The 14,917-nt window shown below is 32.1% G+C and overlaps 3 protein-coding genes across 5 annotated transcripts; all 3 read right to left on the bottom strand.

Annotated features, from left to right (window-relative positions):
- Positions 1-177: 177 nt before the first annotated feature.
- On the bottom strand, positions 178-3,532 carry LOC132697295 (uncharacterized). 3 transcript variants are annotated; one of them, XM_060662665.1, is made up of 8 exons: positions 3,374-3,532; positions 2,698-2,879; positions 1,970-2,088; positions 1,552-1,703; positions 1,368-1,499; positions 885-1,199; positions 790-831; positions 178-713 (listed from the first exon to the last, which is right to left on the bottom strand). In XM_060662665.1, exons 1-8 carry the CDS (start codon positions 3,389-3,391, stop codon positions 474-476), a joined length of 1,200 nt encoding a protein of 399 aa, XP_060518648.1. In that variant the 5' UTR covers positions 3,392-3,532; the 3' UTR covers positions 178-473. The 3 variants fall into 3 exon arrangements, with proteins under 3 accessions (XP_060518648.1, XP_060518650.1, XP_060518649.1); XM_060662667.1 differs by lacking the exon at positions 3,374-3,532 and adding an exon at positions 2,917-3,033 and having other exon boundaries at positions 180-713; positions 2,698-2,865; XM_060662666.1 differs by having other exon boundaries at positions 181-713; positions 2,698-2,865; positions 3,374-3,501.
- Positions 3,533-3,671: 139 nt separating this feature from the next.
- LOC132697293 (elongator complex protein 1) lies at positions 3,672-8,329 on the bottom strand. The gene is made up of 6 exons (XM_060662663.1): positions 7,724-8,329; positions 7,332-7,615; positions 5,208-7,278; positions 4,611-4,857; positions 4,221-4,552; positions 3,672-4,055 (listed from the first exon to the last, which is right to left on the bottom strand). Exons 1-6 carry the CDS (start codon positions 8,250-8,252, stop codon positions 3,985-3,987), a joined length of 3,534 nt encoding a protein of 1,177 aa, XP_060518646.1. The 5' UTR covers positions 8,253-8,329; the 3' UTR covers positions 3,672-3,984.
- Positions 8,330-8,937: 608 nt separating this feature from the next.
- On the bottom strand, positions 8,938-13,719 carry LOC132697097 (ankyrin-3). The gene is made up of 9 exons (XM_060662381.1): positions 13,291-13,719; positions 13,008-13,237; positions 12,774-12,940; positions 12,610-12,722; positions 12,397-12,551; positions 12,070-12,307; positions 10,920-11,252; positions 10,755-10,858; positions 8,938-10,703 (listed from the first exon to the last, which is right to left on the bottom strand). The coding sequence occupies exons 2-9, from the start codon at positions 13,200-13,202 to the stop codon at positions 9,942-9,944; spliced, it is 2,067 nt and encodes a 688-aa protein (XP_060518364.1). The 5' UTR covers positions 13,203-13,237; positions 13,291-13,719; the 3' UTR covers positions 8,938-9,941.
- Positions 13,720-14,917: the final 1,198 nt, after the last annotated feature.

Raw genomic sequence — 14,917 nt, 5'->3', positions numbered from 1 at the left:
ATTCTGAATACTTTTTGGGCAAGTATCCACAACTACTCGCCCATTAGAAACTTTGTTTCAGATACAGAATGCCTTGTAGCAAAAAAAAAACAATTTATTTTGCTGATATACAAATAACGCAAGAAATAGTTTAAAAGGTTGATGGAAAAAAGAAGATGAAAATAATCAATATTTATTTGTTTTTGGCTATTAAAAATAAAATACTATTTTCACATTGTTGACGCAAAAAAAAATCAAGTACGCATCGTCATTCACGTTAAAAATAAACTAAATGTTAAGCACTCTCATAATTAATATCAAAAAATTACCAGGATGGATAATCTACGCATGCGTGAATTAATTCAAGTGCTTTTTACAACCGATAGACAGGTGCTGCTTTCACTTTGGATGTGATATTCCATCACGCCTCTTTATTATGATACATTGTAACCTTTAACGTTGCAATTATAGATTGAAAAAATATAACAAAGCACCTAAATAAATAATTTTGTTTCTGAAGACAGGTTTTGCATCATTCCCTGATACATAACCTCATTTATTAAACTTTCTGCATACTTTCTCTGCATATCGGACATATCTCGAAGTTTGTGAGCGACATCTCTGCCAATTTCTTCCACAGTATTATTTAACTCAGTTTCAGTTTTAATACCAGCTGCACAGGAAATTTTAGAAGATTCTAGATCCGAAAAGTTATCTGTTTCATTTTCAGAATCCTGGAACAGAAATGTGATCTTTAATTTGTTATTATTTAAAATTTATATTTTTTTCCAAAATTCAATTTAATATTACCTTTTCATAATCTGATTCTGAACCGATTAATCCCTTTGTCTCCTAAAATATTAAAAGATTTAAAAAAGACTAATCATCATAATTCATCTGTATACCTCATTTATTTTTAAAGTGTTATTTTTTAAAAATTTTAATAGATCATAGCACCATAAAGTACTCTGCCTGATCAATCCAAGCTTCAATTTTCGCCTCTCTCTTCTATACTGGTCCCTCAACAATCTAACTTTCTTCCTAACTTCCAGAAAACTGAATTTTTTTCCAGTTGCTCTGGTTAATTCCTCTGTAAGATCTTTAAAAGCCGTAACTCTTTTCCCTTTGTTATTTTCTGCCTCATGCAAATACAATACTGGATATTTCTTGAACAGTTCTATTAATATCAGAGTATATTCCCGATTCCAATATGAAAACCTCTGAAATAAACCAAAAAACAAAATGAAATTTTCATACAAAACTTCTGTAGTTCAAATTACTGGAGCAGAAGTGCCTACATATTTATATCTCTTTATAATCTGTTACAATTTTTTCTTATTAGAACATAATTTATCTTTATCAATTTATCAAAATATAGTTTCTGTTACATTAAATTCTCGTAGAGGTTCCAAACTTTCATCTGGAGATTCCCCAACAGTAAATAACAATAAGTTGTAATACCAAAGAGAAGGCTTGTAAACTTCTTCTAAGCTAGTTGCTATTTTCCTAGAGTCTGCAACCTGAAAAGAACAAGAAGGTAAGCATTCCTAAATAATATAAATATCTACTGACTTTTTTGTATTCCTTTCTGAAGCACCCTCTTAATGTATCTAGTTTTCTTTTGGCAAAATCTGCACCAGCGTCAGGATAATATTCTCTGCACTTTTCTATTAACAATTCCATTGCCACATTTCTATCTGTCTTTTTGGTGTCTGATTTATAATCTTTTTCCCAAAACACAGGATTATTTTTAAAAATGTCTATAAATTCCCTGATGAATTTCTCATGTTCAATTGAGGGATCCATTTGAATAAGGAATCAATGTTACGAAATTAACAAAATCCTGACTCTTTGCGAAATAAACAGCCAATTCAAAAATGAAATCAAAAACACTTAAACAAGATAACCTATACCATATACTATTAAATAATATATAACTACCATCATGGAATAAGTGGATTTCAAAACTTTGAACTTATACTGTGCTTACCATGGACACAAAACTTTATTGCAGGGGAATCACATCCAAGCCGCCGTCGACATTCGTGCGTTCGTGATGTGGATGGATTAGAGACAATATAATTGTGACAAAAATTATTTGGTAACCACCTAAACTAACAAATTAATAAATATGAATGCTGCCCCTTTATTTGTTATTTCGCGACTAATAATCTTCAAGTTGCGTTTGAAACCTCGCAAAAGTAATGGTTCCAACTAACCTTTACAGGCAAGTTGGAAATATTGTTTCAAAATAACATATCTCATTAATTATTTGTTAAAAAAAAATAAATAAATTTAAACGTTATAAATTAGACTAAAAGATATAATTTAAAATTATTTTGAAATATATAGGGTGAGCCATAAATATGTGGGAAACAAAACATTTATTTTTTAAATGGAGCACAGTTTATATTATAGCATTAGTAGATACCTCCTTTTATACTCAATCACCCAACGGATTTATGGTCATTTTTTGATCAAAAATAATAATAATAGTTATCGGAGACGGCGTAAAAAATATAGGGTATTAAACACAGCGCATTTTTGACCACTATAAAGGAGTATCTATTAATGCCATGAATTGAGTTAAGTTTGCCACATATTGATACATCACCCTGCATATTTAAAAATAATTTTAAGTTGTCCCCATTAGTGTCACCTATAACCTTTCTATTTAACATTTTTCTCTAAAAAAAAATAATAAACGAAATATATTACTTTTTTATAAAACTTCTTGATTCCTCCTGCGTCGGTTTTTGTTTACTCGAACTAGCTAGCGTATCGCCAATCATCATCTTCATCAGTTTCTTCAGAGCTAGATTGAAACTGGCAGTTTCATCCAGGCTCTTCTCGACGAAAATATCCATGCAGCGTATCAATTTTTTACTGTAATAGAACCCCTGTATTTATAGGTTAATAAGGTTAAGTCCGACGAACCAGTTTTCAAAATACGTCACAGGAAGTCTACATGTATTCTAGCAGATAAATGACTAATAATAATGTGTGTAAGTATAAGGAAAATCCATAATCCCAATACTAGAAACGAAAGAGATGACTGCTGAATAAAATCCAATATATACTAATCATATTAATTTTTGTATTCTGTAAAACTAATTTTTGCGCAATTCTCTTGCTCTTTGGGGCTAATTTGGGGTACATATTGAAATAGTTTTTTTTTTTTGGTTATAGTTGTCGATACCTACAAAACAAATTGACCATTGCCACTTTTTATAATCATACATTTGGGAGGGCAAACTTTCATCTGCAATTACTAAACTTGCGATGAGAGAATAAGCATTCTGTCTATAGGTTATACACTTGCTTCTTGAACAACTTTTCCGCTTGGATTTTTCCTGTGTGATATCTAATATCTTAAAATTATATTGAAACTTACATCTTTCGTGATTTCCATATTTTACATTTTTCATAGAGGTTAAACCTATAAACTATAAGTTTATAAAAATAAACGCTTCGCGCCGATTTACACGCACAAATTCGGGAAAAAATTGCTGATAATTTTATCTGTCAAATTTCTTGCAATTCATTGATAGGCACGTTGCAATATTTGCATGAAAAAATACATGTGGGAGGGAATTGCATCGTGTTGACCGTGAAAGATAAAAGCAGAATAGTTCTCGCAAAGATACCTATTTTGTGAGCAAAATGAAAAATTTGTATGGTGAGTTAAGTACAGTTGGTGTTAAGAGCAACTTCCTAATGGTCTTTACGACAGGAACCATTTTGACCATTTGAATTCATTAGCATATTGCACGCATCGCCAACTTTCGCGAATGGGTCGTCAGCTTGAATAAAAAATTGTTTTCAATTTCAAATGCTAATTTAAAATCGCAAAAACTGGAGTAATAAACCCACTTCTTTTGTGTAACATTGAAGATTTATTTTGTTTCTTCATTGGGAAAACGTTTATATACATGTTATTTTTATTTGTGTGTAACTATGTTTTTAAAGGGAAAATTTAAATTCTTAAAATTGTGAATATATCTTTTATTGAAAGATTAACAATTTCCAATTATCATCTAACTTCTTGAGAAGCGGTGGAGTTCGAAACTCAATATCTACAAAGTAAAAAAAGGGCAGTGGTATTATTTAAGAGAAAACATTTTTTTGATAATAGATATTACATGCAGAAAATAAATATTGAAACTAATACTGTTAAATAAAATTATTTTTTAATTTAAAATGTGTATGCCATTTTGTATTAAGAACAGTGGTATACTTACCCAATTCTTCTCTGTTTTGTACAACAGCTAATATTTCAGGTTCTATAGAATGAGGCGCATTAACAAATGTATTAGACCAAATTAGTGGAATAATTGATTTGACTTTATCTTGCACCTCACTGAGTTTCCTATGCAACATAGCACTGTATGTAAAAGATGCATCATCTGTTAAGGTTAAGCAAATTTCCCGAACCTCTCGGCCGCAATCGAATATACTGATTGTTAACAAATATAAGTGTCTTATTAATGCAATATCCTCAAAAACGCTTCCTTCACGTAGATCGGTCTTTTTTTTATTAAGTTTTCTTCTATTTTTTGCTGAAGTTGTTGACCTAAGAACAATTTTCATAAATTTGGTAGATCCTAGAATGGGGTGTATTTTAAACATACATTTTTGATTTGTTAGAACCTACAGTAGAGCCATATGAGGATATCGAGCTTCCATATTCTGAATAATGATCATATTCTCCAAACATCTTACATGTTTCGTTTCTGTACTTATTTTTTAAATTTAGCAGCTTATTGTACCGAACTGTTTCCAAACGGTCAGAGTGTATTAAAAATTGCTTTTCGAGATCCAAGATCCTACTGTACAGATCAATTCTATATTTGATTATGGCTGGTCGAATGTCCTTATCTGCAACAAATTCAATCTTTCAAAGAAACTTCCACAGGCTACTGTGATACTAGTTACGAAACTTCTGGAGTCGTTATTAGTCGGTTGTTGTTCAAGTTCGACTCAACCAACGCTGGAGGAATCCAGAAATTTCGTAAATAGTGAGATGATTTATCAGATATTAGATAATTATAACTGGAATTCCATAAAACTTGTTCGTCTTCCTCTTTGAGAGCTGGTTAAAATAGCTAGTTAATTACACAACAAAAAGTACTCGAGGTTGAGATAAAATTATTTTTCAAACGAATACTTAGTTTCGTTTTTGTTAACAAAATTTTGGATTTTAGAAAAAGGTATTTGTGCCCACTAACCAATTAAATCCAAGGAATTGTACTTCCTTGCCATACACAATGCTTTTTGAAACATGTTTTTGTCCAGTAAAACAGATATGGCACTCAAATAGTCTTCACAATGCATTTCATACAATGTAACAGCTTCGTCAATCCTATCCTGTTTGACCAAACCTCTTGCCAATTCAGATATAATTTCTTTCCTCTTGCTTGATTCAACATTAAGCAGCACAGACAAGCTTATAACTTGATTCCAATTAAGAGACTTTTTATATTCAGTTATTGCATCATTGTATAACTCTGCTCTCTGAAGTATTATCCCCGCTTCATCGTACCTCAATTTTGTTGACAAGTAAGTAGAAAAAAGTTGAGAACATAAATCAAAGTTTTGATTTTTCCTAGTTATGCTTTTATATGCTTCTTCATGTACTTCATGTTTTACTATAAACTCCTTTATAAAGTCTTCATGATACCTTGAGCATCTAAGGAGAAATTTTACAGCTCCTTTATAATTTTTTGCGAGTACATTCATCTGAAACCTCAAATCAATAGTTTCTAAGTTTGTTAATGTCTTTAGTTGAGGTTCAAACACCTTTGGATCCTGAGAACAGCAAATATGCATAAATTCCATGAAATCAACATCATATAAAGTGAAACTTATATTTATAATAATATCTGATGGATGATACAACAAAATTTGAAATATGGCTTTCTTGCATATATTTAGGTGACCCAATTTGAAGACCATATGCACAGACTTTAGCGCCGATTTTAATGTGAAATGCCTTATTTGTAAAATAACTATGCTTATCAAATTAGTCACTGGGTCTAAATTGATAATGCAGTTCAATATTTGCGACAATATCTTGTGCTTAGTGTTGACTGTGTGTAGTGGAATGGAATCTTTGATACACTGAGAGTACATAGTTTGGAGGCAATTGATTGTACCCAGTTCAGACACAATTGAATTCAACAAAGACACCGATTCAGCTGCTTTTGCAAACTCCAGTACGTGGTCACTAAATCTTTGGGGATTCAAGTCAATAAGAAGATTCCAATTTAATTTATTCTGCCTAATTAACATGATCGCATCCTGCCACTTATTGTCACACATCATCTTTTCTACCTTGTCAATACATATGAGCCGACATTCAATGATCTCTAAATTTCCTCTAGGTAGTTCCAGTATAATTTCAGCTTTTTCATTGACACAAACAATTCTTGCACCTTGCTCTATATCTCTTACATAAAATTTGGTTAGGTCCCAATTTGCTTGATCAACATTATCTGATGTGAGGCGTACACAGTAAAGTTTGCATGAGGCATGAGTAAAAAGAAAGTAACTTTTGTATATGAAAATGGAAAATACTTTACTACAGACTGCATTTTTGTTTATGAGCAAATCATGGCACTGATTCAATGCAAATTCATAGAAACAACCATCTATTCTGCACCCTGTACAATATACTAGAGACGAATTCTCCCCCTCATTCAAATTTATTGGTTCCACTACCTCAATTACATCACTAAAGAAAAGATAATTAGTATTATCCCCTCCTAATTTGAGTTTTCTAACTAGTTCATCTACACTTTGATCAACATAGTATGAAATTTTTTTCAGTATATTATTTCCAAAGTCAACCACTTGTGTATTTAAAGTGGTATCAATCAAAATACATAGCTTAATTTCTGGATGAAAATGTATCTTATTGATAGGTTTATCAAGTTTCAAGGAAGCACTGAACATTGGAGGGGGTACAATTTCAGAAGAAAAAAAGGTAAAATTAACAACAGAACCATCAGTAACCGCCACAGTCCCACTGATAGGACATCTGTTTATTACCATTCTAAGAACAATATGCTCAACATCATGCAAAGTGAGGATGTTTAATTTGCAAATAAAATTTTGCAGATTATCTGACCAGGAAAGAGCCTTTACTTGGTTTTCAGCTTCATAGGAGAGCTGTTGTTTGAGATACCATTTAGCATTTAAATACAGAAAGATATTAATAGTGCTATGCCCAGTGTCTTCAATACTATATATAATCAAAATTTGATGAAATGGATGATATAGAAGCTTCTTAATTTCACCCTAAAACATTATTTTAATTACACACAAACCAGTGAGTAGAAATGGTTACTTACCCTAACTTCTGGAATGAAAAATTCCGATTTAAGCAAGCAGTTTTTCTCAAAAATAACAACTTTATTTTGATTATTGTGAACTGCTGAACATGCAATAAAATTTCCTTGACCTTTAAATGATATTGGAGGTAACAAATTTGGGTAGGCATGAGATTGATACAAAGGCCTTAATGAGCTGTCAAATAGTTTCAGATATCTTCTTCCTTCTTTCCAAAAATTTACCACAAATTGCTCTCCGTTGCCTCTCCAAGATATTGTAGGTGGAGTATACTTCTGTGGAATTTCTGAGAAATAGAAAACTGCATTTTGACATTTACACTCTGGCAAATCTAATAAATGATTTTATTCATACATTACCAGTAAAGTAATTCTTTTGGATAAAATAATAATACCTTTTATTTCTTCCTCTCCTTTTTTTGATCCCTTGAATTGAGTATTGTAAGAACCCCATCCTACATAAACTGAATTCGGTACAGGATCTTGTAAACATGATTTCCAAGCTTCAATAAATTTGTATTCTTGCAAATCAATATTGCATTCAAATATAAGACCATAAAGGGTTTCCTCATAATCGCAAACCACCAAACAAGTTTCATTAGGGTTCCATGCCAGACTTTCAATTTTTACAGCAAAAGAATAAACAACGACAAACTCTTTTGATTTGATTTTGTATATTATTAAATCGAAATCGTTAGTCAGAAACAAAACCCCGCGGACTGATAGGTATATTAGATTTTTGACATCTCTAATGTTTTCTCCAATAGGATTAACATGGTCAATTTGCTTTTCATACAAGTATAAATGGTTTTTATCAGTTGAAAAACAACTTGCGTTGTCTCCCAAATGTCCAATATTAATGTTTCCGGCGTCCTGTTGATTAATTTCTTTGACTTCACGGAAAAAAACCTCAATATTATCCATTCTCAAACTTAAAAAAACCTTACAATAGAAAATATTAGGTTAATACCAGAGATTACTACTATAATGGCATAGAAATGTGTCTCTTGGAGCAGTTTAGACCACACTGAACTTATAATCTATGGTTTAAAGCGATACCCAAGAGGGGTTTACCACAGCGGACTACCAATTAAAAACACTGGAAAATTAGTATCGTCTATTGGTATTGCAAAAAATATTCGTTGTGTTTTGTTAATGCATTTTTTTTGCGGCGACATTTGTTTTTTTTTTAAATCATGTCGGATTCCGGGCCCTAAGATCTTTAATGGTAGTTAGAAATGGGCGAATGATCCTTGAAATTTTGCCAAACATGACCTAAGAGCTAATTAAATTTAATGAGACATTTACATACAACTCTCGCACAGATAAAAACTTGTTATGAGACCGTTGCAGTTTCATACATTTTCGTGCCCGAAATAACTTTTCGCTTATTTGGAAACGAGTTTTAGTCGAATTTATTTGAAATATAATTTCATCAAATAAAGTAGTTATTTTAGTACAGTTAAAAGAAACAATTTCTTATCACTGTCCGATTTAACTATATAATGCATATTCTCCAAAAATTTGCTAATTACTAATTGCATCAGTGAAAGAAGCTTTAACTAGTAACGGCAGAAGATTACAAGCATTAAAGGAAATAAAACATGAATACTAATAATTATTATAATATTCATAAAAACCAAACATGCAAACTATACTATAAGTCAAAATATAAAAACATCACAATATTACGTTTTACGCATTATTTAATTTTTGCTTTCATAAGATACATTATATTGAAATATTTAGTTTAGTCCTTCATTTTAGGTTTGAGAGAATCCAAAATAACTAACATGACAATTATCCCAAGATGCGAATGCTGAAGATAACAGTAAAAAAAGGATATAGCACAGCCAATACAATTTCTTAACACCTTAACTATTTAATAGAATCTTTTGATAATAGATATATTTTTATTTAATAATCCCAAGCATCCCATCAGAGGAAACTTTTGAGCTATGCAGCTGAATTTTGTACACTAATTGCGCAAAACAAAAAACAAGTCCATTTGAATATAACTATTGCGGTTATTACTTTCCAAAGGAAACCCGACAAGCCCTTAACTTTTAGAAATTCTAGATGCAAATGAGCACCATTGCCACATTTCAAATTTATTACTTGTGCTTATCAAATTATACCTTCAGAATCAGCAACTAATGTATTAATATATTTATACGTCTAGTCCATGAAATGAACTTTAACCGTCACTCACTCCCAACAGTAACATCCAAAATTATAACAATTTTGGCAATTTATTGACTAGAAGGACTTTATCCACACCATACAGTCACAATTCTTAATGGTTTGTATTGTTTGTAAAGACTTGTCGTGTGTCTTTCAGATGTAATGTCTCTGATATGTACAGTATCAATATTCAGAAAAAAAAGACATTATTGCTTGATTTTTGTATTGATCCTGGATGATTTTGAACTGCAACAAATCATGCCCTATAAAGTGTTATTAATGCAATATCTAATAGTGTTTTATACAACAATTTATAACGCTCTGCGTGCATATAATATTTATTATAACAACAACTGAACCAAAAGCTACCGCTTATTATTTTCATATCCAACACGAAAACTCAACGCCGTTCAAAAATACTCAACCATTTTAAGGCTCAAAGTTTAATAAATAATCTTTGATAGCATTTGGCAAATTTAACTTATTTATATACAATCCAGGTCGCCGATTCAGGCAATTATGGATCTTTACTCTGCATATTTGCTTTAAAGACCGCGGTCTCTTGTACAGGTCCCTTATGATAAAAGTTAGAGGTTCAGTCATTTTGTCAGGAACCAGACTTAACTGTTGAGTATATAACATGCGTAAACATTTAAAAAGTGGCTTATGTTCCATAACGAGATAAAATAACATTATTATTTTCGAAAATGTCATATTTGAATCCATTATAAGATTCTCTTTCCTCGATATTAACATTATATAGTAATACAAGATATAATTTTTAGTCTTCCAAATACTTTGGGAATGCAATGGATGATTTTTTATTGCTTCGGACATGTTTAGCCTTATATCTGGATTAGCGCCGTACTGTATTAAAGTAAGTGTTAGGTCGTGCACATAGTGTATATCTTTGCAATCACGCACATTCTGGATCATGTCCATACAAGACTGCAAAATATGTTGAATACGACTGCTCACCTTTACATTCGGGTCTAAACCATGGGTTAGCAGCAGAATGAGTAAATTTTTAATAAATTCAAAGTTTAATTGTTTTTGCACATCACAGTTTAATGTTATGTTTTCTGATACTGTGAACACCAGCACGTGTAAAGGCGTCAGATTGGCATGGTAACTGCAGTTTGGATTGGCACCTTGTTTCAAAAGGATCCTTATACAATTCAAATAACATACCTAAGGAGAAACTATTTACAAATCACTTTTTAGTAAAAACAAATACCTGACCTTCATATTATGTGTGAAATGGTGAAGTGGATCTTTGTTGATTAAGGGGACTAAACAAACCATTAGTGGTACAGATCCATCTCGACCAACTTCATTGGGATCACCTGAAGATACAAGATGCAGAAAACTAAATTATAGACAGAGTTCTAAACATAAAGCACTTACCTCCATCATGCAGCAACATATTAAGTAGCTCATAGCAAACATCCCAATCTCTGACATGACGCAGCACACACGCAATTGCTGAGTTTCCTGTGTGATTTATAGATGGCTTAGCACCAGACTGAATTAGATAGCGAACCAAATGCAAAATGTCCCATTTATTCCATTTATCATAGCCATATTGAGCTTCTTCCAGTGCATATCTCACAATTAGGGCGTGAAGTGGAGTGTTACCCAAGCTGTCAGGGGTATTTATCAGTTCTTTGCAGCCATTATTTAATAGGAGCCTTATAGTTGATATTGTGTCTTCGGCTGACTTATGTGCCACCAGTAATACTACAAAGTTTTAGGTTTTATATTAGATGAGATCTATATTTTACATCTCATAACAAAAAGTAATATATGCCTAGATTATGTTTTCATAAGCATCAGATTCATATGTACAATAAATAATTTATTTAAAATGTATTTTGTTTTAATTTTTTTTTTCTTTTAGCATAATATCGATTTTTGTTCTGTCTTAATTTATTTTTTAGTGCATGAATTAATATAAGTGTTATTTTGAGATCAACAAAATTAGAGTTCTGTTTTAATTTTTCAAAGAAACTTCCACAGGCTCCTGTAATACTCTTTACAAAACTTCTGGATTCCTCCTACGTCATTTGTTGTTGAATTTGGTGACATTTTCGCCAATTATCCTATTGGCTTCTTCAGAGCTTAACTGAATTCTACTCTGTACCTGCTCATATATTGTTTGAAGAGGGCGAATTTAGAGGAGAGGATTCCCCTATTGGTGACAGATAAAGATCTGAGTTGCGGTTAAGATTGTTTGGTTGCTTATAGATTTCTATAGATTCTCGTATTTTTCTTTGGTAGAACGAGGCAGGGGGAATTCAGAAGTCATGTAAACAGTACTCTCATTTTTTTTCTGTGATAATTTATAATGTAAATATGCAGAAGACTGAATATCTTTATTTAAAAAAAAAATAATAGAGCTTCAAATCAAATATTACATAGTTTAAATAACTGTAAAATGCTCAACCGTTCTTCCTTTACAGGAAATTTGACCTGAAAGTTATTTGTTGCTAAATTTATTATGATACTGACTTTACATATTCTTAGATAAGCAAAGTCAAACCAAAAAATAACATACCAACATGTAAAAGAGTCATCTGTTGGGTGCAAGTAGTAACAGTTGTGTTTGCTCCCGCATTAATTAACAGTTCTAAAAACTTGAGGTCATTTGAGGCTGCAAAATGTATTGGATAATATTCATCTTTTAAAATATGGATTTCATCAGATCTTTCGGTTACTAAAAATTGTGTACATCTCCATGCTTTTCTTTCACATGCAGCATGTAAAAGAGGTTTGCGGGCTCTGAAAATTCCATTCTAAAAAGTAATTAGTTCATCAGCCCAACACATTGTAAATATCCATTTAGTCTGTAGACATAAATGCTATGAATTGAAAAAAAACCTACCCAAGGGTCTTCACTGCGTTGGGAAAGCACAGTCAAAATATTTACTTGATCTCCATCTAAAGCATAATAAATGGCTGACTGAAGTTTACTCCTTGGTGTTGCATCTCTTTCTCTTTCCCTTTCTATGCAAGTCTCTTCTTGTTGGATTGTTGTTGCTACAAGATCATATAAAAGACTAAAAAGATTTTCCCATTTTAACCATAAATTTCTTACAATATTTTCCTCTCTCTTCACAATTGCTGGTGTGTGGCCCTGGCCAACACATACGAGCCTCAACATCAATTTTTGCACCATGTTTTAGTAATAATTCCACACACTCATCATGACTGCAACATATGTCAAGAGTGTTAATAGAACATAAACATGATAACATTTACCCTTTAAGACAGGCTATATGCAATGGCAAACTGCAGGGAAACCTATTTACATCGGCTGCATTGTGACGGGCTAGCAACCATCTCACTAACTCTACATTGTTAGCACCCACACATTTTTGCAAAAGATTGTAACCTGCTTCATCATGTATAGCTAATATATTTTCATTCTATAACATAAAATATGTCAATAATAATAAGTTATAAAAGTAAGCCATTAGTCTATAAATAAAATACCTTGGGGATCTGTAATAAAAGCCCTTCAAGTCTTTGAACTCCAATTTTCGGATTAGCTGTAAGGGCACCGAAAATAGTCTCCACTTTTTGTTTAGTCGATTCCGAAACTTTATGGCCATGTACGTTAGATAATAAAGCACTACCAGACTGAAAAACTTGACTAACGGATCCTCCCATTATAAGTTTCTTAGGCATTTAATTATGTAGGTACCTTATTATTTACCCCATGTCTATAATACAAAAATATTAAAGTAAGCGTACGCAGATTTCCTAATCAACTTACATCTGCTAATTATTTTTCAAGCCGCCCAGATCAAAGAGGGGAAAAATTAACCTCAACTCCGTCATTTAATTAATTATTGGAAGTTTTTTTAAAGCACTGTAGAATAAAACACTTTACATTTGTAAGGCGCAATTTTATTTCCATAATGCCTATCGACCGCGATAAACACTATTTAATTACATTTACGCAAATACTACAAATGCTAGTCCCTACTCTCCGTAATCAATATGCTTGCGGAGAATTTTTTTGTTATTACCAAGACGTCACAAAAGAGACATGACGCAAAACTTGACCCTTTCTCTCTTGCTATTACGTCAACGACTCGTGAATGTACAGAAAATCTATTACAAAAAAAGATTTTCTACATAAACTAGATTCCTTTCGTATATTTCAACCTTGAACATCTTTTTATTCGTGATAGTTAAGTTTTAACTTCAAGATATCTGCAAAAGTATAAAATGAATTTACAAATTGGGATGTACCTCATAGACAAAAAAAAATGAAGAACTAGAGTCGGCGCCATTGATGTTCGCTAATATTGATGAATCATCAATTTAACCAAATTCGATAAGTGGTTATTAAAAAAATTAAATAAAACCCACAAGTAGGTTGTTACACTTGATGTTTTTTTTTATTCAGTGTCAATAAGGGTGATTTTCCATGGTATACCACACATGAAGCCGGTTTATCTGGAAACTAAACCACCTCGTTTTAAGTGTGTATTTGGCCGACTTGGCGCGCGATTGTCTGTGGTTGCCAAACATCTTTCAACTTTTAGCTGCTTCGAAACTGTGGAATTTAGTTTTGTCAAAAGTTTTCAGTGAAATCTTTACCGTTTCTGTTGACACCTAGTAGAAATTGTTGTTAAAGGACTCATTTAACTTCATTTTTCACAAAGGGAATGATTTTTATAAATTTCTATAAACCCCAATGAAACATGTATTAACCCTTTTAGTCATTTTGTATGACTTTCACTTAAAAATAACTTAAGTTCCCTGAATTACTTAAGTATATATTTGTCCACAGGGTTTGACTGTGGCGGACAATTCAGAGGGAATTTCTGAGGGGAAATAGTATATTATGCAACAAGTGTTGCATAATATACTTTTTCTACGACCGTTAGTTTTTGGGTACATTTTCGTAAAACACGAATACATTCACTGACATGACCGCCAGAATTGACAATCGTCAAAATTCAAAGCGTGTAAAATATCCCCGAAAACATCCGATTGCTCCCAAATGCGTGCGGTAAAATCCCGGAAATGTCTGAAGTGGCTCAGATTCGTGGGAAAAGAAACTGACGTGTAAAATGAAACTTCCCGCACGCTAGATCGGTGGGTAATTAGGTATTTTACAGACGGGAGTAGAAAAATACACGTCCGCTTTAACTAAGCCACATTGCCAGTGGAATAGATTGCGCTTCTGCTTTTGAACAAGAAACAAGGCCCATATGTACAGATATAGAATGCAAGTTTTTATGCACACTTATACAGAATATTTTTAAAACACTTGAAATAATTGGATTAATTTATCCACATCCAAAATTCGACTAATCAAGTGGGAAAGTTTAAAAAAATTGTAATACCACTCGCTAGTAAATGTTTTAATGAAATTCGGTATAGAGGTG

This window comes from Cylas formicarius, unplaced genomic scaffold (assembly GCF_029955315.1).
Source record: "Cylas formicarius isolate icCylForm1 unplaced genomic scaffold, icCylForm1.1 PGA_scaffold_1__22_contigs__length_36826433, whole genome shotgun sequence".
NCBI lineage: Eukaryota > Metazoa > Arthropoda > Insecta > Coleoptera > Brentidae > Cylas > Cylas formicarius.
This window is presented reverse-complemented; position numbering and strand designations above follow the sequence as displayed.

What these genes read in the sequence shown, in the direction of transcription:
- LOC132697097 (XM_060662381.1), bottom strand. Translation starts at nt 13,202, where the DNA reads ATGCCTAAGAAACTTATAATGGGAGGATCCGTTAGTCAAGTTTTTCAG. An exon ending in TTTTATTACAGATCCCCAAG is followed by an intron (nt 12,941 to 13,007) that starts GTATTTTATTTA and finishes TTTATGTTATAG; the next exon opens with AATGAAAATATATTAGCTAT. An exon ending in TATGTTGCTGCATGATGGAG is followed by an intron (nt 10,859 to 10,919) that starts GTAAGTGCTTTA and finishes TTGTATCTTCAG; the next exon opens with GTGATCCCAATGAAGTTGGT.
- LOC132697293 (XM_060662663.1), bottom strand. Translation starts at nt 8,252, where the DNA reads ATGGATAATATTGAGGTTTTTTTCCGTGAAGTCAAAGAAATTAATCAA. An exon ending in AGGAGAGGAAGAAATAAAAG is followed by an intron (nt 7,616 to 7,723) that starts GTATTATTATTT and finishes TCTATTTCTCAG; the next exon opens with AAATTCCACAGAAGTATACT. An exon ending in GGTTCTAACAAATCAAAAAT is followed by an intron (nt 4,553 to 4,610) that starts GTATGTTTAAAA and finishes AATTGTTCTTAG; the next exon opens with GTCAACAACTTCAGCAAAAA.
- LOC132697295 (XM_060662665.1), bottom strand. An exon ending in TCAAGAAGTTTTATAAAAAA is followed by an intron (nt 2,089 to 2,697) that starts GTAATATATTTC and finishes TTGTTAGTTTAG; the next exon opens with GTGGTTACCAAATAATTTTT. An exon ending in AACCTCTACGAGAATTTAAT is followed by an intron (nt 1,200 to 1,367) that starts GTAACAGAAACT and finishes GGTTTATTTCAG; the next exon opens with AGGTTTTCATATTGGAATCG.